At 42.1% G+C, this 27,095-nt stretch overlaps 1 protein-coding gene across 2 annotated transcripts in view; it reads left to right on the forward strand.

Annotated features, from left to right (window-relative positions):
* Window positions 1-27,095, forward strand: part of ATP11C (ATPase phospholipid transporting 11C) — a 134,500-nt gene that overhangs the window by 19,390 nt on the left and 88,015 nt on the right. For both annotated transcript variants that reach the window (XM_018564154.1, XM_018564153.1), the window contains exon 2: window positions 25,734-25,853. In XM_018564154.1, the coding sequence (XP_018419656.1) occupies window positions 25,734-25,853 (120 nt within the window). The remainder of the gene's footprint in view (window positions 1-25,733; window positions 25,854-27,095) is intronic.

The raw sequence follows: 27,095 nt of genomic DNA on the forward strand, positions 1-27,095 counted from the left end.
TGACAGCTGGCTCTGCCTATCTAGAGACAGAGCCAGCTGTACCCGCCCCCTCCCCCGGCCGTTCCGCCAGTCAGCACTGGCAGAGCGGAGTGGGGAGAGGGGAATCCAGCCCCTCCCCCTGTCACGGCAGAGAGCCGTGACAGGATCGAGAGGCGAGCGAACCCGGTATGTGTTCGCTCACCTCCCGATTTACTGAGCCGACCTGTGACAGTCTCATTGTCACAGGTCGGCTAGAACTGAACTGAAAAGCACTCACCTCATAGTTCTCCTTTTAAAAGAACGGCATAGGCCCAGCGCCCTACCATGGGGGAAATGTACCAATGCAAAAGATTGCTCTGCAAGGAGAGGGTCTTTTAGTGCAGCGTAAAACATACCTCCCATATATACGTCCCTTAAATAACATTCTTTGAGGATATGTTAAACCTGCACATAAAGTAGCATTGCTGGACAGTGTACTCCTTTTTAAAAGTGAGTTTTAAAAAATGTTATACAAACAGCCGCTGGGGATCATTTAATCCTGGTGGTGTTACTGCGGCCAAAGGACAGATTCCCAGCTGGTTTCCATTTGTAAACAAATGTGTCTGGAATGCGCCATGATGTCATTGACCAAATATGGTCATGACCATATTTGGTGAATGATGTCCCTCAACTTAACCAGCCCCTTTGTGTATATACTGTGATCTGCCATTTGCAACGCAAGAAGCGAACATTGGCAAGTCGTTGTGTTAGTTGGTCATTGTGAAATAGATCCACAACATTGGACAAAGTGGGTTTACATGAAGATGATTTGCAAACGGGAGAAGGCTTTGCCCCTTGTAAGGTACTGTCCCAATGTTGCAAGCATGTGGCCTGGTATAAATCAGGCGGAAGGAGAGGAGGACCCTAGACTGTTTTATTTTATGTTTTGCTGGCTGTTAAGAGAGAGAAAATAGTGCAACTTGCAAGACACCAAGTCCCCTAAAAGGGATGTTAAGGTCTGTGGAGGTGGGGGACTTATTTGAATCTGGAAGCCCCTTTTAGAATAAGGGGCCCCCCAGAAATCTGCCCCCAAGTGAGTGAGTACAGGCTACATAGTATCCCTTGTTATTACTCATTCACACACACAAAAAAAATAGTAAAAACACCAGCAACATTGAAAAATCCTTTTAATAAATAACCTATGTCCCCCAATGTAAATCCAGTGCCCAATCACACTAGTGATGTATAGTATATCCACGTCAGTCAAGATGATCTGCAACACAGCATTTTTAAGTCACCGACATGATGACCTGCCGCTTTGTAAATATGGCCATTGTGATCACCTATTCATCCAACTGCGAACAGGCTGGATTCCGGTCTAACTTATGTTAAATCCGAGCCCAAAGCTCATCCATTGTTGACATTAGATACCTTTTTAAAGGGTAGGACCAGACATTGGGTCTGAAGTTCTCCTTGTATTTGTTTTCCATTTTTTTTTTCGGACCTTCTAAGAAAGTTTTGTTTCCTACCTTTTTTTTTAAAGAATTTTTTGGGTCTGTTTAGTATTTTTTCTGGGTTTGTAGTGGTGTGTATGGGTGGAGTATTTCCTGTGTGGTGTGTGTGGAGCTTTCTCTTCAGGTGCTGTTCTGGAAGATTCCAGAATAGGGAGTTTCTAGGTAAGACTGATAGTGTTCTGAGTGATAAAAAGTAATTGTCTGAATGTCGGGCTGTGCTTACTATTTGAACTCGTGCTACTTGCATATTTACTTGGTACACACCTTGGTAACATTTATGGCAGCCATAAACTGAATGCTTTTTATTCTGCGAAGTGAAAGTTCTATGTAGAACGCAGAACAGAACAAATCTATCGTGTTTAACATTTATTACAGTATGATTCAATTTCTCAGTTACAGGTAACGAATACATAGAATGAGTATATGTATATATTACATGCTGTGCTTTTCCTCTACTATTCTGCTCCCTTCTGATAACAACATAATCTCTGCCCTCTGGTTATAGCCTCCATGACTCAACTTTTACCTAAGTGTCAAAAATTGGACTCCCTTTTGCTTTGCACTAAATAGCAAAGTATGACACGTGTATTAAAAATCGCTGATTTAATTAGAGAGTTTTATTCAGCATTTAGAATCTTGCAAGGAAAAAATATTTGGTAAGCATACACTAACCTGTACAGGTTTATAGCTTGGCTTGTGATATGGGCATTTTTTAATTTTTAATTTTTACCTACTTCCTTTATTTATTCATCAAAAACCACAAACTTTAAAATGTACTATTAACCTCCCTGGCGGTATGATTATTCAGGATTTTAGCATCCTAAAGCGGTACATTGTTTTTCATGGAAATTTGTTGTTTTATATTGTAGGCCTGTAATTCTTAGTAAATTTTAGGAATAACTCGCCTAAATCTGTCCAAACAAGAGTCCAGTAGAACACTTTTTTCAATTGCCCGCCGGCTGTGACGCCCGAAAACGAAACTAAAAGTCAGATGCTGGCATCGGCCAGCCGCGTACAGCAGAGGACACCGCGGGCTCACAGGGTAAGTGACACTTTTCTGTGCATTCCCAAATCTGGCTTGGGGTTACTGCTCTTGGTACTGAAAATTAACCCCGAGCCAGACTCGGGAATACCGCCAGGGAGGTTAAAGTAAATCTAAACCCAATCGCCAAAATATCATGTAAGATTGAACTTGTCATTTTATAAAGCATTTTTTTTACTGCTTTCATTAAAATAATTTGTGACCATGAAGGTGCCCCAGATAGAGACTACAAGCTATCGTGCCTGCATATATTGCATAGGCATGATTTTTTTTTATTATTATTATTATTATTATTATTATACAGGATTTATATAGCGCCAACAGTTTTGCACAGCGCTTTACAATATAAGGAAGACATTACAATCACAATACAATTCAAGACAAGATGGTACGGAGGGCCCTACCCCTGGGGGCTTACAATCTAAAAGGGGAGGGGGAAGTGATACATGAGGAGGAAGCTTGTGGGGATGAATTTTTTAAGAATGTGATAGTTGAGTGGTTAGTTTGAGGTGGGATAGTCTTCCTTGAAGAGATGAGTCTTAAGGGATCGCTTAAAGCCAGAGTGGGAGATGATCTACCTTTTGTCACTGTCAGGAAACCTATGTTTGAGTATGTAAACAGCAAGAGGCTGGAGGAGATCATTCTTGCTGTCAGAGCATCTTTGCACAGGAAAATTAACTTGTTTCAGTATGGTACCTGGCACCAGCTATGATAGCTAGGTTTGTACCAGGATCAGCCACAAAACAATCTCTAACATAGTTCACCATTTTGGCTTGCTCATAGAGCAAGCCGAAATGGTGAAACGCGTTAAAGTTTTAGCATTCACAGGAGGGAACATTACAGTATGTATTTGTTCCATAAATAAAGACTTTTACTTTGGTGAAGACCCTTGGAGTGCAGCTATTTCTGGATTTAGCTGTTATAGGTGAATGCTAAAGCCTGATGAAGGGACCCTGTGTGGTCCCGAAAGCACTTGTGTGCTAGTAACAATTCTACAATTTGCAGATATTTGCGGCTCTCCGCTGTCACTGCGAGCACCCCCCACTACAAGGGACTTTTTGGTAAGGAGTGCAACAAAGATATAATATGTATTGCACCCAGGCGTGCACACAAAAGTGGACCCTGCTAGGCATAGGAGCCATGCTAGAACTGGAGTATTCCCTGTCCCTTTCTACTGCTAAGAAAAGGACAGACACTAAATTATTATGCTCAATAAAAGAAAGTTATAAAAAGTTAAATTACATTGCTGGTAGTAAAAAGAGCTCTATGCTGACGCTTGAGTATTTTCCATTCATAGATAACTTACATTTATCCTTGTAACATAGTATTGGATCTTACACCGACCTAAAACAATTACTGTATCCTCTTTTTCATGGTAATAAAACTGACCAATTGGAACATTAAACGCCCTTAATTTTTATGTATTTGTGAGGATTTTTTAAGGTATTCTTTCTAGTTTAGGGTTTGCATTGTGCAGACGCAAAGCTTAAAGTGATATTAAAGCCACATTTTTTTTGTAATGTCTCCTTTAAGGAGACCTTCCTTTGCTGGAGGCTGTTGCTTTTTTTCTTTAAGTTCTTCACTCCTTGTTTTCTAGTGGGTCCCCACCATGCTCTTCCCCCCCGCCCCCTGCACGGGTGCCACCATCGTTCTAATGTAGGCACCCATGCGCGCTCGTGCCCACAGCGGCTGTGTGCGTCCATAGACGCACACAGCCCTGTGGCCGGCCACGCCCCTTCCCTCTTTGATTGACGGCTCCTCTGCCATCAGTATCCTCCCCCCCCCGCAACCAGGAAGTTCGGGGAATGGAGGATCGCTTTCGGACCGGCGGCGGGGATGTGCGCAGCTGATTGGTAAGTCTGGGGGGGACTGGGGTAGAAAAAAAGGTGCTGGGCAGTTTTACCCTAATGCGGAGAATGCATTAAGGTAAAAAACGCCCAGACCTTAATACTACTTTAAATGCATTTTTTAATAACATTCCGTTCCCGAACATAGCATTCAGTGTCTGTTGCTTTGTGCAAATAACACCAAGTGGCAGGAGAGGGCTCTGGTGACCTTAGGGGTTGGGGGGTCAGGACAGACAACTGGGCCAAGGCAAGGTGATGAAGCCTTTGGCACATTATAGACAAAATTCTCATAACCTATGACAGCCATCGCCAGTACAGGAGTCCCCATGGGAAGATTTTTCCTCTTCACTCCTGCCATCGACAAACCAACATTTTGGATTTTCATTTTGTCCTAGTGACGAGGGTAGCCAAATGTTACCCCCCCAGCTGTTGGGGGTCTAGAAACTCTATGTTCTATGACTTACTATATTATACAACCTATCATTTTCCCTTGAAAAATAAAAGTCTGTACTTATTCACTGTCTAAATGGAGAAGTAATTACATCACACATTATCATTTAAAATCTCTTCCCTTGGAACTCAGGATGTCAGAGAGTGAATAACTCTGACTTTCTATGTAGTAATTGCAGCATTCCAAAACACATTGGATGCTGTTATTCAGTATTTGATAAACCTCATGTACAGAAGACAACTCGAATCTGTTGAAGAAAATGTTTTTGGGAGAATCACTGAAGTAGAATTTCTGGAAGGATGGGGAGATCTTAAAGAGACCCTGTCCCCTTCACTCTATCCCCCAGCAGCTACATAAAAGGTTATGTAGGGTTGTCATGGGCCGATTAGCTAAACCAGCATGATGTACAAGGAGGGTAGGGGGCTGTGCTAGAGAATTGACTGTAGTTTAGTCTAATTTGTTGGCAGCATTATAGGTTGGTAAACAAAATGTTTCTGAACAAGATAAGCATTTAAAATACTTGATTTTTTTCTGTAATCTTACTTTTTTTTTTTTTTTTAAGTTTTTTTTACCAGGTCTCTGTAACTACTAGGGATGCATCGATCCCGATACTAGTATCGGTGCTGATACCGAGTATTTGGGCAAGTACTCATGAAGGAAGCCAGACAGCCCATGAAGCCGGTGTTCTTTCACTAGAACATCGGCTTCACAGGCAATCAAGAAGCCGGGCGACGGTTCATGATCCGCCGCCCAACTTCCTGATAATCGGGACACAAGGCACCGGTACTCGGTATCGGCGAGTACAGAAAAACCTTACGCCATTGAAATCAGTGGGGGCGCGCGGCAGTCACTGTGTGCAGTCGCGTGTGTCCCGGAATCGCCGATATGTGAACCTAGGCATGGTGTTTGAATAGAAAAACAGATCAAACATATAGAGGGGTTTTCTGAAATTTGACTGCAGATGTGGAACTTCACTAGGGCTGCAACAACTAATCGACATAATCGATTATAATCTATTATTGAAAAAGTTGTCAACTTTTTCAATCGATTAATCGGCTCCTGATTGGTTGGCCCTGTTCACGGCTTAACACACCCTGCGTGCCACACCTCCTCCCCCACCTCACGCTCGCCGCTGCCAGACCTGCCCGCATCCACGCTCCCGCACCTCCTCCGCGCCTCACGCTCACCGCCCGTCCAAATCCACGATCGCCACACAATCTCAATACAAACTAGAAGTCCCATCACTGGAGCCATTTTTTAAAATGTATTTTATTTTTTATCCGATTAACCGATTAATCGAACTTAATAATCGGCTAACTAATCGATTTTGAAAATAATCGTTAGCTGCAGCTCTAAACTTTACACATTGGGTTACCTGGAAATAGGTTATCCCTGAATGTTGTCAGCGCAATATAAATACCAATAATAAAATAAAGCAAATGCTAATGACAAGATTTTTGAAAGAAGACCAGAACTGAGATAAATAGTTTACTGTTAGTGTGTCCCTCACGTAATACTGTTTAAATTACTGGCACAGAGCAGATATGCAATTCATGAGCTTTTAATTTGCTCTTAACTTGCTATATCGTTATAGGCTTCCTTTTCACTTTACCCATATCTTTAAAATAACAGCAAGAACACCTTTAGAAATGTTTAGTAATGGCAATCTACAAACACATACTTCTAGATACTTGCTGGCTTTCTATTCTTTGCATTCCTTATTTCTCTTTTCCTTCTCAGTCTTCTGTTTACAAAGGGCAGATTGCTAGATCTTCCTTTACTTCCTGGAACTCTGGCACATGTGCCTAGGACTTCATCTCAGTGGAGGAAAATGCCTCTCCCTGAGATCTCATGAGATTACAGATGACGTTTTTCCAGCACTGCTCTGCTGATGTAACCTTGCCAGGATGCAATGCTTTGGCACATTACATAACTTGTGCCAAACCTGGACCAGGAAGTAGATGAACTCTATTTGTAAGTAAATGAATAACACGTTTGTTTAACTAATGAGTGCAATATGATTTTAAATCAGCATGTAGAGCTGCATGCTGGTGTGATTTTTAGTGAAAGGGGGTAAAGGTCCACTTTAAGGTGGACCTATGCTGGAGACCCCTGCGTGTAGCAAAGCAGACGTCCCTGTCTTTAACTTCTCTTGGACTTAAAGCCATGATTTTTTATTATTCCTACAGTGTGGTACCAGCAGTGGAACTTTGTATTTTAACCCAACCATACATGTACAGAACCAAGCTGATCTCAAGATTTGTTTCTTATGGCACATAGCTAGACATACAACTATGATGCTGCATTGCTTTGCAGCAACTTTTAGCCCAGACAGGAAATCATATTTGTTAAATAATGCACCTGGTAAAAGGAATAAATAAAAAGAAGTATTGTATTTCCATTGTGGTGCAGAGCCATAATGTTTCCTGTCTCAAGTTCTGAGGATCAAGTATTTGATTTGCAGTGATTGTCAAATTTGTATGAGTCAGTTCAAGACAAATACATTATGCATAATTCCCATTAGTGTTCTAGCTCTTACTACTAAACTTCCGATATCATTTACCTGCAGTATAGTACAAATTTCTCTCCATTCCTCATCAGCTATAAACAAGATTAGGACTTGGTAAAAAAAAAAGAAACTTTTAAGATGTCTAAATAAATGAAATGCATTTGGCATTGTATTTTAGAGGCAATATTATTTCGTTACTCTTAACATTTCTACTGACAGGGAAGTCTAAAGACCTCTTTCAGGAAATGCTTCTGCTTTTGAGACAACGTCACTATTTGTCAAAATAGCCACTGTGCCAATCGACTGAAACCCTCCCCCCCCCGTGTTTTCAAAACAGAGGGGAAACTAATGTCAGGTCCTGTGTGTGATTAGCCTCCGTGTGCCTTATTTGTGCTCTTAGTTTGTCAGTTTCCTATACACATTTCTGGATTATCCCACATCTGTATGTGACGTTAAGATATTTTACATGATTAAGGCCAGTGCTTCTTTCAATGTCTTATTATTATCTAATAACTTTTGCTTTGGCCCTTGCCTGTCTAAATATAGTGGTGTGCTCGTGATTCCAATTTCCTTCTCAATCACACTGATACTTTAGGTGTGATTAGGGATTCCTGCGGCAGGAACTTGCGCATCCCTAATTGGCGTTTACAAGCAGCAGCTGTCCCCTGTTCATGTTAATGATCAGGTGTTATCGGCTGCATTTGAAATTGTCAGAATGCTGGCACACCGCATGCAATCATATGTGATATGATATATTATGATTACATGCAGTTATGCCTGGACTCAAGATCAATGCATTCTGCCGATTTTGAAATGCAGCCGCTGTCACGCGATCGTTAATTTGAACGGGTGACAGCTGCCTAAATATACGTGTGAATGAGCTAAGAGATGAGAAGTCACTAAGGCTAGGTTCACACCTAGGCGATTATCGCGCGGATTGGGTCACGCGATATCGCACAAAACATAGATTCACACCTTTTGCTGTTTGTTGTACGGACGAAATCGTCTGTCACACGAAAAGGTGCAGGAGCGATTTTCGGGCGATTGTCGCGCGGTTTGGGTCCCATGGACATTTCTATGCATTGAAAACCGCACGGTGATCGAAAACAGCTCGCCATCTCGTCTAGGTGTGAATCTAGACGAAACCTTGTCTACTAAACTGCCCATCTTGTGGTTGTTACAATAATGTAGTGTGCACCTCTAAACGGGTAGAGGTGGCGGTGAGTGGTCTTCAGTGCCTGCAGATCTGATATATACTAGACTTGTATGTGCACTCACAGACTTGCCTGGAGTACTGCACTGTAATATATATATATATATATAGTCTTTAAAGGAGAACTATGGGGTTAAAGTGACATTAAACCCTCCAGATTTTTTAACATACACAAATACTGTAATGTGTGCCTTACTGCTCTTCTTTTTAAATCCTCATGTCTTCTCATGCTTGGGGAGCACATCCCTTTTCAGCTCAGGGCCTCTTCCTGTAGTGCTGTTTCAGGTTACAAGCCTATACAAACCTATACACAGAGAGACTTCTGTTGACTGCAGAAATTACTTGAAATTACACAGTTGGTACGAGATGCTGCATTTACTAAATCACCATCAGGCTGATTACAACCAGATGACAAAGCATTGTGCTGCAAATTCTGCGCTGTGTTAATTACTGAATGTGATCATTATCCCACTCACTGCCTTTTGTTTTTAACACTGTTTGTGGTAATCTGTCTCTGTGACCTAAATAGCACATTTTTCCTTTCTTATTGAAATGTTGACCTTCTCAGAAAACTGTTAGGATATGACTTTTGTTGAGAAAATAAGGTACTCTTTTTTTGAAGACGTAGCAAATGATAAAAGCGTAACTCCGGGCAAAATGCAATTTTCACGAGCATGAAAAAGAATAGTTAAGCTGGCAGTACACTGTTAGAATTTCAGATGATTCACAGGAATTGGCCGAAATACTAATAATGGGTGGCCCAAAAAAAGAGATGATTACTAAATCTTTTAACTGCCCAACACAAGAAATCCCATGATTTTCAATGGCCCTGGTTCACACCTGAGCAGAAAGACGCCATCAGAAAAACGCCCGAAAAGATACAGGAGCTTATTTGAACAGTTAAAAGTGTTTATACGCGCATTCTTCAATTGCCCACAATGGTTTATGAGCTGCCGATCAAAACGTGTGTCTTCATGTACGTGCGGCTGAACAGTGACTGCAGCCAGTATTCATCTATTCTGGCAGTGGCAGGCGCCACCTGTCTAAATACGATAGCCGCATTGGGAGATTTGTCCATCCACACTGTTTTTCATGCATTGAGGTGTGTTGCAGCCCATTCATTTTGGAAGGGATGTCTCCACAACGTGCATTCAGTTTGATACTTGTGCTTCGTTAAATGTGAAAGTTGAAAATGAAAGTCCAGTCTAATGGTAACAAAAGGGAGGGGTGAAGAAGTGCCAACAACCTGGCGTGGAGTGATGATTGGGTGTTGGGAAGAAAGAAGGTTGTACTCACATCTGGGTGAGTTTGTTGAGTCTTGGACCAAGGATTTCAGGGAGGTGTGGCAGGGTGCCGCCACTTCTGATCCGATCTCCGGAGTGTCAGCGAGTTATTAGGGATGAATGGATGAGTAAGGTAAGTTACCTACTCATCCATTCATCTCTGATAAATCGCTGACACTCCAGAGATTGGATCAGAAGTTCAGTCACCCTGCCATTCTGTACTTCGTTAAATGTGTGTTACTTTTACACCCCAAGCTGTATAAAGATGACTAAAGCAGCAGCCCATGAATTCTGTACAGTGCACACCTCTGTTTACACTCGCAACACCTGTAGAGGCAGTCCCCGGGTTAGGAACAAGATAGGCACTGTAGGTTTGTTCTGAAAGGAGAACTATGGGGTCAGTGTTTTTCCCCATAGTTCTCCTTAGGGTAACGGGAGGAAACAAACTAGCGTCCTCCCGTTACCCTAAGCTCAGTATACCGCGACCTACAGCTCGCGGTATACTGAGACGCCGGAGCGGATCACGACTTAGATGACGGGATCCGCCCAGCTGCGTGAGTGACAGCTGGCTCTGCCTATCTAGAGGCAGAGCCAGCTGTACCCGCCCCCTCCCCCGTCCGTTCCGCTAGTCAGCGCTGGCAGATCGGAGCGGGGAGAGGGGAATCCAGCCCCTCCCTGTCACAGAGAGCCGTGACAGGATCGAGAGGTGAGCGAACCCGGTATGAGTTCGCTCACCTCCCGATCTACTGAGCCGACATGTGACAGTCTCATTGTCACAGGTCGGCTAGAACTATGAGGTGAGTGAAAAGCACTCACCTCATAGTTCTCCTTTAAGTTGAATTTATATGTATGTTGGAACAGGTAAATTTTTTAAGTGCAACTCCAGCCAAAAAAATGTTTTGTTTGTTTTGGATAGCACAGGGATGGGTTTACCCCCTGTAAAGTTTGTTTTGCTGTGTGTGCCCCTGTTCAGAAGATTTCACTTCACTTTCTGTCCCTGTGACAACCGGATTTTGAAAATGTTGGTATGTCGTGGAAACATGGATTGGTGATGAAGCTTTCAGTGGAGACACTTTTTTCCCATGATCAGTCTTATAGGAGTGAATTTCCTGTCCTAGGGGTAGATTTCCTTTCACTTCTTGTCTCAAGAACAGGAAGTGAGATTAAATCTTTCTAATGAGGATACAGACAGCAGTAAAAACCTCACCATGACCGGGAAGAAGAGGCGGGCACCCCTCGTCTTCACGTCTAACAAGAGCCAACTTCCTGTAATGTACATACCCAAAAAGGCGGGCACTCCTCGTCAGCACTGTAACATTACAACTACCCTGTGCTGTACAGTAATAGCCTCCATTTGTAAGTAGGAGTCGTATGTAAGTCGGATGTATGTAACTCGGGGACTGCCTGTACATTGCTTATCACAGTTTACTTTTTGCTTTTATGGAGTGTGACACAGATGGGAACATTGGCTAATCTCATTATCAGAGCAGTTCTGGTACAAAAGGCTCCTGGGTATTATTTCTTCTGGATATTTGGAGGTTCCCCGGCCAGTTGGGAGACGCTCTGAATCTCCCTACCCGGAAATACTTTGGGACGATCTAAGAGACTTTGTCAGGAGTGATGATATCATCAAAAAGGAGGAGTTGACAAAAATTTTATGGATACCCAGAGCACTCCGATAGAGCACCACTTTAACTTATATCAACTTTTCACGCACTTCAGTCTAACTTGTGTATTTTTTCTCTTTGTATCCTTGGTTTGGGAACTTGTGGTTGTGTTTAGGCTACATCTTGCCGATATTAATTATATGGTGCCAAGGACACATGGCTTTAGTTTTAAAACAATTTTCACATGATGTTGATTTCACAATATATCTCATACATATTTGAATGAGTAGTTAACACTTAGAAACGCCCAGAATACATTATTATTGATTATGTCAATAAATATCAGTTGCTTATCCTAATAAGTAGAAACTGCTATACAGATTCTCTTGTGTCCACGTCAGTTTCTGTAGCATTATGCTATATGGGTGCAATTGAACCTTTTTCTTCTAGGATAAGTGCGGTATCAAATGCAATTCTGTCTACGACAATATAAAAGAGGTTGGCATATAGCGGATATTTCAAGTAGTGTTGACGTTATAAAAACCTTGATTTTTGTATAGTTATTATTTTTGTATATGGATGTGGCCTTGCTAGTCTTATCATACCATGTTTCTCATATAGGGGTTATGTGAAAACTGTAGACCTTGTTGTGTTCATAATGCTCGTAGTAGCCAAAGACCATGTGATCTTAGGCTCGGCTTCTTAGAAGCAGTGAATTTTTTCCTCCTATGCCTTTTTACTCTCAATATATTGCTTATATAGCTTGGTTATGATGACCTTGTGTGAATTGAATTGAAGTGAATTGAGAATTTTTATGACAAGTCCACGTTAAAGGTGGCCTTGCAGAGGACAAAGAAGTACCTCATACTGATTATTATGACTGTTTTGATCCACAGTCATACTGTACCATTACATTACGGTATTAGGATGTACTGTATGTCCAGTCTGGTGAGAAGAAATTTTGTTGATCCTAGACTGGTGTGCAGATGTCTTAACAGTTACAATAATTAGGGATGCACCGATATATATCGGCCGCTGAAACATATGGGCCAAAAATGGCACTTTTGGCTAAATGCCGAAAGTGCCATTTTTGTGCCGATACAGCGGCGCATCTCTGCTTGCTTTCCTCGCCGCTGGGCGCTGCTCTGTGTCCCAGCGGGGAGGAGAGAAAGTGTGACAGCCGGCCAAGTGCTGCGGCAGGAGAGCGCTATGAGCGGTCGGCATCTCTCCTCCCACACCGCTTAGCCTCCTGTGACAGAGCGGTGTGTGGGCGGAGACAGCCCACGCTGTCACAGCAGGCTGAGCTCTCCTCCTGCACCGCTCGCTCAGCCTCCTGTGACAGCTGTCAGGAAGGAGAGCGGGTACAAACACTCAGTGATCGCTGAGTGTTTGTAGATAATTGAGGACAGAGTATGGTTACTATATCCTCAATTATGAATGGGACGTGATCTACATCACTTCCTGTTCATTCATGATTGTGGTTATAGTAAACATACCATGTCCTTATGTTATGAATGAATAGGGACACTCAGTATAGAGGATTCCTGTTCATTGATAACAGGGGATACAGAAAAAGAGAGAGGACTCTGTGTCCTCAATCTCTTTTTCAATTTTAAAAGGTAAATATCAGGGGTCTGTTTAGACACTAATATTTCCCCAAAGCCCCTAAAAGTCAAGTAAAAAATTAAAATATTTAATAAAAAATTAATAAATAAAAATTTAATTTTTTAAAAAGTTTATAAAAAATAAAATATTACAAAATTGAAAAAATTAAAAAACATTTTTGGTTGCGGTATCGGCCTGACAATCTTTTTTACTTTTGGTTTCGGTTTTGAAATTTCCATTTCGGTGCACCTCTAACAATAACCCATCGTTCCTCAAACCTTTTATAAAATAATAGTTCCTTCTGCAGTATGCTGGTTTTTCTGCTTTTTACTCACAACAACTGACCCCCATTTACAGTTGACCATTTTCCTTCATATGAGGGGATGGACAGCACAAGTACAGTGGTGTTTTTGCCTTCATTCCATGGATAAAAGGGAAGACAAACCTCAGACCTCATTACATCTGATTCAGCAGCAATACACATGTCTGGCTATTTTGTAGAGTGACTTATTGCTTAGGAAAGACTCAAACTCGTGCTTATGGGCAGAGCAGATAAGAAAGAGAGTGGGACCCTTCTTTGCAATTCATCTTCTATCTTTTTGCAGCTCAATTGCACACATAATTTTAGAGTAGGAACTCTGGTACTTCTTAGGTCTAAAACGCGCAGTGATATGGTCTTAAATTACTCATAAAAGAACATTGGCCATCAGAGAAATGAGGGGCAGCCATTGCTGACTTTCTGAAAATTCTAGTTCCCACTATATCTAACTACAATGCTTTCTTAGTTATTGTCAGGCATACAGCAACAAAAGCCAGAATTACTGATATGCATACTTGTTAAAGAAGAACTCCGGCTACTCCCACACTGCAAGTGCTATTTACTCAAAAATAAAAATTATATTCACCCCGATCCTCCAAGATGGCCAGCTCTTAGACTGGTCCCTGGAGCCTATCTCTCTGCTGCAGTGGTCTAAGGATCCTTGAGTCATCACATTTCATACACTGTGTATAGGACATGAGGACGCCGAGGGCCATACCATCGCTGCAGCGGAGGAGGAGAGAGGCAGAAGGCAGCACTGTGACAGCTGGCCGGATCGTGTGAGTATAGCTTTGTTATTTTTGTGCCTAGGCAAAAGTGAGCACTTAACTGTAACATCTGTATTGTCATCCCTAGCCCGTACAGCGGCTCAGCCAAGACAAAATGGGGCGAAGGGCTGGCCGTAAGCCCCGCAAATGACAGCCGGGCCCAGTTGCAATGACAGATCAGCATCCCCAAATGACCTGGGGGCGCTGATCTGTCATTAAACAATAACTGGGCGGAGCTGGCTGTGACGCCATGGCCGGCTCCGCCCAGTTGTTGATTGGCCGTGACCTACAACTAATAGGACCGGTTGTAAGCCAGCTGTAACTACTAGCTCCACCCAATTGTTTTTTTTGTTTGTTCATTATTATTATTTTTTTTTTACTTTTTTAAATGTAATATTAATTTACATGTTTTTAAATATTTTTTCAACTTTTTTTTAGACTATTTTCACAATCTGCTATTCTGCTTGGTACCACGGAGGTACCGAGCAGAATAGCCGTGCCGTATGCTGTTAACCCACTGCTGTTCGGCCCCTATGAGAACAGGGGCGAACGGCAGCGAGTGAGGTGCCGGAGCTTCGGCTCAGCCGATCCAGATGTTGGATCGGCTGAGTCGAAGTCCTTCTGCACTGCGGCTTAGAAGTGTTCGGCCGACGGAAGTGCAGCCGATGTATAGCTGAAATCAGCCGTACTGAGCTGTTGTGAATAGCTGAACGTTGGATTCGGCAGCTTTGTGAATAACCCCCCCAAAAAAAAGGAAAAAACGAATTCAGACACCATATCTAAGGACTGGTAAGAGGCAATACATTACATTTTTTGTAATTGGGTTTAGACATGACTGGCTGTAGGAATCCGAGGGTCAGCCTACATAATTCTTTTATATGAGATTTTCAATAAAGTGAACTGGTCATGAGAGAAATACAAGCGTGATCATTTAAGCCCTCTTCCTGATCATTTGAGCAGTATAGCGAATACATTGACCTATTACCTTCAGCATTTTATATTGCTGACCCAATATCCCAGTGGAAGTGGAACTTGCATCGTGAACTTTATTCTGTGTGCACCACATTGCCCATCAGGGAACATGCCCTGCGTTTTTAGTAAATTAGCCCCATTGTGAGCACAGAATATGGCACCACTATAATCGGGGTCTATTTTTGAAGGCTTGAATTTGAATTCCTATTTTCCTGAACATAAAACAGAAACATGACAATTAAGTGCATACCATTTTCCTCCCTTCAAAGCTGCGGGTCGTTTTTATGCTCTCTCCTGCCTCTTACATTGACTGTATAATTGAAGTTTTTATAGTCTCTTAACGTATTCATTTTTAATACTGACCAGTCTACGGCATGAATCCATTACTTGTTATATGTAAGCAGACCTTCCCTCCTCGGATCCGCTTCCTTACAGTGTGTGGAAATGAACTGCCACAAATAGAATACAAAGAGCAGAACCTCTTGTCTGGTAAAGGCAAAGTGGGCTGATGACTGCACAATTTTGGGCTTGCTTCCTAGGCTGCAAGGATGGATCTTTAATACAGTCATGGTATGTCATTATCTGACAAGCTGATCGATAGGGGCATTTCATGAAAACTGTGTGTGTGCAAAATGGACAGATGAGCTTGTCCATGCTTTTTATTGTTCCATAATATATGGGGTGTATGTGTATACTTCAAATTTATAATTGTGTTCAATTTAAGCTGAACTCTGGGCACAAAAAAACCCAATTTAAATATATATTCCTCAATGGTCACTAAGGATATAAATTAGGGATGCACCGATATATAGGCCGTAAATGGCACTTTTGGCTAAATGCTGAAAGTGCCCTTTTTCTGCCGATAGAGTGGCGTATCCATTCTGCTGCGGGAGGAGAGCGCTGCGAGCGGTCGGCGTCTCTCCTCCCACACCGCTCAGCCTCCTGTGACAGATCGGCAGAGCAGTGTGTGGGCGGAGACTACCAGCGCTGTCACAGGAGGCTGAGCTCTCCATCTGCACCGCTTGCTCAGCCTCCTGGCCTTTATTACAGGAAGATCCTGCACAAGCGGAAAGTTTAATGCCGGATTACTGCACAGATCAAAAACAAATACATAAAGCACACCAAGATTCAATTAAGAATACACATGCCTCTTGTATTCAGACAATATTTGCTTATCCTAGAGTTTTCACTTTACATTTGTGTGTGTGTGTGTGTGTGTGTGTGTGTGTGTAAAAGTAAGTGCTTCCCATGGAAATTGTTGACCTTTTTCAACTTATTCAAATGAGGCAAACATTAGATCTTCAGCAATGCCTACAGATAAAGGTGTTGTCCTTGAATGAGTACACAAAAGAAAATTGCCTTTTCAATCATTTATTCAATAAAAATATAAATAGTTGTAAAAATGGTATTGCCCCCTGTAGCAGGAAATGACTTCTGGTAGGAATTTTCTGTCTCTCACATTGTGAAAGTTCTGACCACTTCTCCATGCAAACGTCCTTCATAGCTTTGACTAGGGCAGTTCAGAGACTCTTTTCTGGCTCAACTTCAACTTTTAGACAAATGACCTTGCATTCTCATCAAACACACTTTGGTATGATGCCAAATGTATAGTCGCCTTGATGACTTGCGAGCTGCCCAGGTCCTAAAGCAGCAAAGCCATATTTCCACCACAATGCTTCACAGTTGTTATGGAATTCTTCTCCTGAAATGTCTTCAGTTTGCAGTAAGGGGTTTACTGTTGCAGTGACTACACAACTCGATCTTTGGTTGATCAGTCTGCAGAACATTGTTCTAGTAGGCCTGGTCTTTGCCTCTATGTTCTGCGGCAAATTGTAATCTTGCTCTAATGTTCTTTTTGGACAGCAAAGGCTTTTTTTTTTAAAACCCTCTCATACAGGTTGAATTGGTGCAATCTCTTTCTGAGTGTAGCTGTGTGCTCTTTGATCCCAGCTGTTGTAATAGTTTTCATTGCGGGGGCATTGAAATTTTGGTGGATCTTGGAGACTTTTTTTTAGCACCAGCTTGGGTGAAATTTGCTGTACCGGTCAGTCCTGGACAAACTAACAGTTTTTTTTTAAAAATTCACACCACTTGTAGATTATTTTTGGTACAGTGGAATGATTGACTTGAAAAATCATTTAGCGATCTATTTAATACCCTTGCCAGACTTGTAGGCATCCACAACTTTCTTTTGTGAGGGTCTTAAAAAGCTTTAGGCCCGGTTCACACCTGGGCGTTTTGTAGCCAGTTTGAACGCTCTGAAAAACGCTCAAACACCGAAATCCCATTTGTTTCCTATGGGTATGGTTCACACCTGGGCGTATTTCAGTCCGTCTGAAGCGCTACAAAACGCCCTACGCCCAAAGAAGTACAGAAGCTTCTTTGGGGCGTATTTGCCCCGCGTATCCATTGGGATACGCGGTAAAAACGTGTTACACGAAACGCGCGACAAACGCGCATATTCGATACTCCTAGGTGTGAACCCAGCCTTATTGATCTCTGCATGATGACAGCATCCACGACAGCAAAGAGAACACCAGACCCCAGGTGTCAGGTTTTCTACCTTCATATTCCCTAAGGAGGTTCTATAGGTTGTTATCTAATCTGGAACACTGGATTGTAATTTCTTGGATTTTAAGTTGTGGTAAATGTAGGGATGTACTTACACTTTACATATTAAAAAAAAAAGCTGTATTTTTGTTCATTTTGATCTTGAAAATGACTACAACATATTATGTTTGATGTGTCCTTAGTTTGAGTCTCACCTTTTATTTGTAAGCATTTTTTTAAAGCAAAATCGAATGTTTGCCTGTTTAGATATATTGAACGTGTTTAATACTTCTTTCACCCGCTATAACCCTAAAGTTACGAGGATCCATGTAAATGGCCTGATTCTTAGCTTATGAAAATGTGTTCAATGGTTCATATATTGCAGCATAAGACCGTTTCATGTGACAAAAAGGTTGCTGACCTGAGAAAAAGCAGTGTGTGAGACGTTCTAAATCTGTCTGCAAAACCACAGATTAAAATTAAATTGAGTAAACTTTCTGAAATTGGCCTACAATCACAGTTTGTGAATCTATCACATTTGAGGTAACAGTGCAGATAAGATATTCATGGTTAACCCCTCAAATATTCCCTTTAATCTATTTCCCTAGTTCCCCAAGAATTTCCTCGGTTACCAGTCCCCCATGTTAATTTTCTAGTTCCTGCAGCATACACTTCTATTTAATCTTGTGGCCTTTCATTTTCTTTATTAGCGAGTTAATAGCCCCATAATTGTAGAGGCTTTGGGGGACTGTACTGGTTTTCAGCCAGGTCCCCACAATTGTTTATACTTTGCCAGTCCTAGCTTATTTCCATGACCTGCTAGTTTTCTGAAACTCGTATGCACCATGTTTTTATAGCCATACTCCTAGGGCAGTGAAGTCAAACCTTTTTGAGCCCGAGTGCTTAAACTGGATCACTAAACCAACTTGTGTGTCTCAAGGTGCTAACCCTGCAATTAGAGCCGAATACTGATGATTTCTTTCAGAATACACTTCATACAACTGTTTCTGCCTTCTCAGCCAAGAGCGTACATTTGTTTGACACATTAGTTTATCTTTATAACCTTTAAATGATTCCTAATAATGTTCTGCACCATCACAGTATAATGTTTACATATAGTCTGGTCAGTACATTTTATTTCTCCTCTCAGTAAAATGGTGAGACCCTGCCAGCACCCCTCCAGCAAAAGTTGATTTTTAATTGACTTTTGTCGTAGGAGCTAGGCTGCAAATTGTAAGCCAAACGGTGACAGCAATCAATTTGCTGCGGTCACTGTGCCGGTATTCTGACAGCCGTGCTATCAGAATACAACAGCCGGCAGGTTAAATTAGAAAAATCACGGAGTATATGGCCAGCTTTAGAAATGCAATTATCATTAAGAACGTACACTCAGGATAAGAGGTGAACTTTACGAGTGGATGTGGGGGAGAAAAGAGGATCTAAAGGGAACTGGTAAGCTTTTTTTTTTTTTTTTTTTTTTTCTGTGCCGAAGAGTTATTCTGTGGTAACTTCTGATGTCTGGTGTTTGTTCTGCTTTAGGCTGGCATTCGTTTTAAGGTTACCTCTGTACAAATGCTTTAGGCGACCTTTGTTCGCTCTGCGTTTTAGAAAGCTAGCCTCTCAGAGTGCCCTGACAGCGTGCCTGAAGAGCTCACAATTTGGTCAGTTCTCAGTGACATGCAGCCATTTCACATCGATGAGTCCTCATTCGCTCTTTGGTCATTGTGGGTAAGACTGCTTAGACTGTAAGACTGTTATTGTTTGGTCAAGGGACTTTTCCTTTCGAATAATCCTTTATCCATCAGTAGAATGTGTGTTAAGTATACTTCTTAAGCAATTCAGTTGAAAAACAAGTGCATATAGATTAAATCTGAGATTTGAGGTTATAATATATGGCTGTAAACTGGTGGTATAAGTTTGGTATAGATTTATACCTTATCTTTGACATTAAGATCATATACTCCGGCCTATTGTCTAGTCGCACATGAATGATTGATTTTTATGTAAATTGACTGGTGACATAGTCTAACTGCTGACCGGCTCTGAGTATTACAGACATCCCAACCTGCAAAACCTTATTTCAGGGAGGTGCCCTTCTCATTTCAGGGAGGTACCGTCTGTTTTATATTATCCTCCTAGCATTCATCTTCTGCACCAATCTGACTTACTATAGTTGCTGGTATCCTTGAGGTATGAAAAAACACATTGAGGGGAATTTATCAAAACTGAAGCTGACAAAATCTGGAGCAGATTTGCACTGCAGCCAATCAACTTCTATCTCTTATTTTCAAATCTTACCTGAGCAAACTGAAGAGAGATACTTATTGGTTGCCATGGGCAGCTGCTCCAGTTTTGATAAATTCCACTGAGTCTGCAAATATATGCATAGTAAGTGGTTCCAGGTGCCCCCTCTGTAGTTTACATAAAGTAATGTGAAAAGTGACACTAAACTCAGGAGTTAAATCTTGAAAATACATTCAGATACCTTACTTATTAACATAGAGATATCTTATTTGTGTATCACTCAGCTGTAGATCCTCAAATCCTCTCTGAATTCTTGCTGACACTGTCCTTCCTTCTGGAGGGTTGTTACTTTTGTTCCCCATGGTCCCTGTGTGTTGAAAAGTAGCTATCGCTCCAAGCTCACTCTTATGATGGACTACAATCTCACTGTCACGTACCGTGGTGCGGGCCCGAAGTGATAAGGAGGACCTCCCTTGCGGTTCCGTCTGTGGAACCCTGAAGTGTAACAGGGGGCACAGGCAAGAGCAGCACGGGCGCCGGTATGAAATCCTGGGTGTCGCTGAGCGGAATCAAGCACTGTGGGAAACAAGGCAAGTTAGGTTAACAACCAAGGAGACAATACTAGTAGCCAGCAGGATCCAGCGAGTGGTCAGAGACAAGCCAAGGTCAGGAGCCAGAGAGGGGGAGTATAGCCAAATCAGAATCCAGAGAATAGTCAAGGACAAGCCGGGGTCAGAAGCCAGGTAAATACTAAGAGCAAGAGCAGGATCCAGAGAATAGTCAGGTACAAGCCAGGGGTCAAATATAATGCAGAACACAGCAGGGAACAGAACAGACCTGAAGCACACAGGCTGAAGAGCACTCAGCAATGACTGGGAGTGCTGTGCCTCCTTTTATAGCCCTAGTGACATCACTGGGCGGCGTCCTGACGCACAGGGGCGTGTCCCACCAGCCCGTCGCGTCACAGGTGGGCGTGCCCTGCCGGGCCTCCTCGTCATAGGTGGGCGTGCCCCGCCGGGCCGCCTCGTCACTGGTGGGCGTGCCCCGCCGGGCCGCCTCGTCACTGGTGGGCGTGCCCCGCCGGGCCGCCTCGTCACTGGTGGGCGTGCCCCGCCGGGCCGCCTTGTCACCGGGTGCCGTGTCCCTGCATCAGACGGCCCAGCCAGGACCGGACCGCGGCTCGAGTCCCGACACTCACATTTAGTTATCTAACTTGTATTGAGATTGTAGTCCATCATGGGAGTGAGCTTGGAGCGGTGACTAGTTTACAAGACACACAGGGACCATGGGGAACAAAAGTAGCCACCCTCCAGAAGGAAGGACAGTGTCAGCACAAATACAGAGATGATTTGAGGATCTACAGCCAAGTTATACACAAATATGATACATTTTTGTTAATAGTTAAGGTACTTGAATGTATTTTCAAGATTTAACTCCTGAGTTTAGTGTCTCTTTCGGTACACCCCACATAAATTGGGGCAACAGAGCTTTTTATTCAAACAGTGCCTGCAGATAAAAGTGATATATTTGTATAAGAACACAACATATATGTGCCTTTTCAGTCATTTATTCAAAAGGAATATCAATAGATGTAATGGTGTACTGTTGAAAAAGTAGGTACATCCTTGGCATCAAAGCTGGTATTGCCCCCCGTAGCATTAAAAGAGAACTATCGGGTAAGTGTTTTTCCCCATAGCTCTCTTTAGAAAGACGGGAGGACATATACTAACCTCTTTCCATGACCCAAAGCTCCTTTATATAGCAAGCTATTGCCCACGATATACTGAGAGCACTGCAGGCGGGAAAGATCCCGACAATACTGTCGAGATCCACACAGCTACGTGAGTGACAGCTGGCTCTGCCTATCTAGAGACAGAGCCAGCTGTGTCCCCCCCTCCCCCGTCCGTTCCTCCACTCAGCGCTAGAGGATCAGAGAGGGGAGGGGGGAATCCCTGTGGGGAGCGGTGACTGATCGCTCTCTGCAGGGAGATCATCGGAAAGTGAGTGAGCGCTGTGACCGCTTCTTTGTCACAGGTCGGCTATAACTATGAGGATGAGTGGAAATCACTCACCTCATAATTCTCCTTTTAATTACTTCGGGTAGGCATTTTCTAATTTGTATCACTGCCCACCAGTATCTGACATTAACATTTTTGTCCACTTTTCTATGCTAAGTACCTTCAGTTGCAAGAAGTTTGTTGGTTTCCTTGCATGAACTGTCCATTTCAAAATCCCCCCTCTAAAATTACAATAGGAATTCAATTCAGGGCTTTGCCAAGGGGCAGGCAATAACTCTATTTCCTTTTGAGCCATTCCTTGCTGGAATTGCTAGTGTGCTTTGGATCATTGCCAAGTTGAAAGACTCATTTTTGGTTAAACTTCAACTTTTGGACAGATGGCCTCCTATTCTCAAGTAAACTTTGATGTGATACAGAATGTAAAGTGAACTCTGTGACTGCGACCTGCCCAGGACCTGAAATAGCAAAGCAACCCCATTCCATACCATTTCCTCCTCTATGCTTCAAAGATATGAGGTTCTTCTCCTGAAATAGTGTGTTATCGCTATCTTTGGTTGATCAGTCTTCAGCATATTGTTCTGGTCTTTGCCTATATGTTCAATGGCAATCTGTGAGATTGCTTTCTTCACACACCTCTCATGCAGGATAGATTGGTTCAATCCCTCTGATTGTAGATGGATAAGTGTTGTTCTCCAGCTGTTGGAAGAGTTGTCTGAACACCCCTCAATTCATTTTCGGCTTGTTTGGGGACTTCTTTTGGTAGCAAACAGTCTTCTTCTGGGTTGAATTTGCTTAGTGGGCCAGTCCCGGACAAGTTGGCATTTCTTTCAAATCAATGCCACTAAATGATTTTCCTTATAGTGGAATGATTGAGTTCAAATCATTTGGAGTTCTCTTTAAATTCCTTGTCACTCGCAAACATCCACAAATGTCTTTCTTTCGAGAGAGCTTTGTTGACCTTGGCATGATGACACCACACATGTCAACAGCAAAGAACACCAGACCTTTGATGTCAAAGGTTTTAAGTAGAAATGAAGCTAAAACTTTTTGTTTTCTTTTAGTTTTGGGTAGAGTAAGAGAAGGTTATAAGAGGGATATCCCTGGTGGTCAGCAGGGTCAGGATCTGAAGTGGTGGTAAATATAGGGGTGTACTTGGTTTTCCATATGACAAATGTGATGTTTTTGTTTTTTTGTTAGTACATTCATTTTAATGATGGGAATTATGTCAATGCTCTTTATGGTAAATTGTGCTTTATGGTAAATTTCCTTGCAAAGTTCTCTCCTCCATTGCTGCAAAGTCTGTGCTCCCATTTGCTCTGTCACCGGTGCTTTCAGTCCCAGCCATCTTGATTGGCCAGACTGGGATGATGTAACTTCATTTGGGCTCGGCAGCTATCTGTTAGCATTTTTTTAATTGACATTTCCACTTTTGCAGTCAAATTTGAGAAAGCCCCTCTATATGTTTGTGTTCCTATTTATACATCATACCAAAAATGATTTTTTTAAACATATATGTTTTTTACCTTTTTAGATGTTGATTTGGTGAAGGCCTTTGTGCAGAATCCAGGTTACGCTGAGCAGTTTGACTCTACTTTCACTTTCCGACTGAGCTTCTTCACATTAACATACAATACTTTCAAGTCTTTAACCCTTTGTTGGGGCAGACAGTGTTCAAATCTAGTTTACAACTGATAATTCTGCCAGCACACTACAGAAGGGGTTAATTAGTGTAAATATAAATTCCTATAGCCCCCTCAAAGAAATTAACCCTTGCAAGGGGCTACCCCTGCACTGCAAGGGTTTAGCGCTCGCTTTGGTTTAGGGGCGAAAATATAGACAATATACACACCTGATCATCGGTCCTGCTGCAATATGCGCTCTCCTCTCTCCACCTTTACTCTGGCTGTGGTATGTCCCTTGGCATCCTCACTTTTAATGGGCATGATGACATCAGAGGGTCTTAGACAACCGGAACCCAGGGGAGAAGAGGCTGCAGGTACCGGTCTAGGTTCCAAAGTTCAGATGAGTATATTTCCTTTTCGTTTCTAGACAAAAATGAGCAGCACTGGGTTAGCCCCACTGCAAGGGTTAATTTGAAAAAATCCTTGGAGTCCTTCTTTACCATTACATAGGGGGGAAGTGAGGTAGGATTTTTAAACAAGTAAAAAGCACTTAAAAATGGGAACAGCAGTTTTTAATTTTTTTTTTGAAGTTATGCTGTGTCAATGAGAACAGGTAACATATAAAGGTAGCTGTCATCCCAATTTGGCTGCAAAGGTGGAAATACAATTTATGATATGCTTTAAAGTAGTGAACCTTCCTAAACTGGCCTTGCCAAGCATGGAAGCAGATCCGGGTCAGCATGGTCAGTCTTACTGTTTCCCTGATAGTTACAGGACGCGTGCCTGTATCTCTGTAGTCAGTTTTACAGACACAGAGGGGGGGAAGAGAATCCCTGCTTTGTGTGGCCTCAAAACCTTTTAATGGCAAAGGTAAACGGTTCACAGATAGGCGGGCGCTGTAAAATATGGAAAATGAGGTACCGTATATACTCGAGTATAAGCCGTCCCGAATATAATTTTACCACAAAAAACTGGGAAAAAGTATTGACCCGAATATAAGCCGAGCATTTGGAAGTCCTGCTGACTTGTCGAAATTCGGCCAGTGTGTGGCCCCTCCATTTGACAAAAGTTGATTTTTCAATCATCTTGTATCAAAGGAGCCAGTCCAAAAATTCTCTGCTGCAGTCACTGATTTGGTATTGTGACAGTGGCACACCCCCTGCTGTTAGAATACAATAACTGATGGGGGAGTAGATCTCAGTATTTTTCTTGGTACATGTTGTGTTTGACCACCTAACCCAGTTGACATTGGACTTCAAACTATAGAATCATAAAACCTTTTTCAGTGAAAAAAAAAACAATAATTATGATGCTTTCACTATTTCTGTGCTCTATTGTGGGCCCTGTCTCTTGCACATGTACAGAGTGGCTTTCATTCCTACATCTTAGAGTGTTGGCTCTTGGGCTTAGGAGCGCTGTGGTTACATAGTTGGTTACTGCTGCGGCATTCAGACATAACATGGCGCTACATCACAGCTAATCCATATTATAGCTAGGTCTAAACAATTATGCTAAAGAAGAGAAGCCACACATAACAACCAAGAACAAATGTAGAAGGCAGATGGAGGCCATGCAGCTCACAATACACAGTTGAAAAAAGACACATGTCCATCGAGTTCAACCTATAGAGAAGGTAGTATACAATAGTAGTTCTTCATATTCCATATCCATTTCAGTAGGGACATTGGTGGGGGTGTTTCCCATTGTGTAATATTTTGAATTAACATCTAAAATTGGGAACCGGGTAAATGAGCCCACTGCGTCAAATACATCAATGTCACAACAGGTTAATGTTTGTGTTCCATAACAAGTGCTAAACACAGTTGAGTTAAGTGTGTTTTGCTATTTCCTGTAGATCTTTCATATAATCCAAGAAAAGCGTATTTGTTTCCGATAAGACCTGAGTTGTCCTTGCTGAAATAGAAGGATGAGATAAACATTTAAAAACTGTCATTTCCTAAATGGAATGCGTCCAGTAACTCCTAAAGCCGGTATCTTGAGTCCTACAATAAGCCATCATTGTGGGATATGTCTCTCTGTACAACAGCACTAGAGGCAAAGTGTCCAGTGAAATCAGGAATGCAGTCTTGACCAGAAGGGGAAGCTGCAGATTGATCTTCTGGCAATGGATGTAATATCTTTCAAGTATTGTTTTGCATTAACCTCAAGAACTGAACCATTAACTTCAGTTATTTCTCTTGTGTTTTGACAGTGCCCTGGAGAAGAGAACCGCGTGGGAACACGCACAGTGTACGTGGGACACAGGCCAGCTTTGGAAACAGATTCTTACATTGCACCAAAATTCTGCGATAACAGGATTGTCTCATCTAAGGTTGGTTCATTCTATTTATATTAAAGGTAAACTATATTGTGATTGCAGTACAGTATTTCAGTACACAGTTAGATCGCTGCTGTAAAGCTTGTCTGGAAGTAATGTTTTGACTTTCACATTTTGTGCTTTGTTGCTTGCCAGATGTAAATTATCTATCTAGCAGCCTCCTGCTTGTCAGACATTTGCAGTCCATACCCATGTTAACCAACTCCTGAGATTCAATCGATTGCAGATAAGGCCCGTAAAATGGCTGTTATGATAATATTTTTGGGGATGCCTATACTGGCATTCCTTTTTTTTTTAAATGCTGGCTAGCTTTTGAGTCACAGACCTGGACTAAGCATGCTATAATCGAGTACCAGGAAATCCTTATCTCTATACCTGTTCTGGGTCAGCAGCTTAGACAGCATTGAAGCCAAAGTATCCGCTTTGGAGCCAGTAAACGAACACATTTTTCTACCTGATGATCCTTTCAATAACACACATCCTGTCCTAGAGCGACAGTAGTGCTCACTTACTACACTTCATCTGTGGTGGAGCAGCATTGTCAGCCTAGGACAGGAGGTATGTTAGAAGAAATTGGATTGCACAGATAAGTTGCCTTTGATTAAAACAAATAGAATTGCACAAGAAGGTGATGACTTGGCCAGAGCATATCACCAGTAAAAGCAAAATGAGGAGTCAGGCCACGTCTTTATAGGAGTACAGCTAACTCTTACTGAAATGACGACGAAAGCAGAGGTAGAAGCCAGGATGGTGAAACTGCAGAGCTCTGAATCCATCCTAGGTGAATGCACTGCACTCATCCAGAAATGTTTCATACTATGTGGGGACTGAGACTGCAGAGAAGAACCGTCACTTATATCCGATAAGGGGTAAGGTGTAAGAGACATTAGATTTTCCCTTAAAGGGAAATTTCTCTTTAGTCTATAGACCTGCCTCCAGAATGAGTTATAAAGCAAGGCTGATTGTTAACTGTGCAGCCTTAGAAAAGCTGCCCATAGAGCTCCAAAGACAACAGCCTCCAAATGCTGGTTGCAATTTTTCATTCTGCATATTTACACAAATGTTTATCAAATTGATATTTTGAGGGAAAAATACAACTAAAGGAATTTTAGTGCACACAAGCACAGTATAATACCCATTTTTGGTCAAATAAAATATGGGGTTGCGCTGAGTAAATATCAAACCTTAAAATTGCATATGCCTGTGAAATGGCAAAAAAAAAAAAAAAAAACTACA

Source organism: Nanorana parkeri, unplaced genomic scaffold (assembly GCF_000935625.1).
Source record: "Nanorana parkeri isolate BGI_ZX_2015 unplaced genomic scaffold, ASM93562v1 scaffold730, whole genome shotgun sequence".
NCBI classification, from domain to species: domain Eukaryota; kingdom Metazoa; phylum Chordata; class Amphibia; order Anura; family Dicroglossidae; genus Nanorana; species Nanorana parkeri.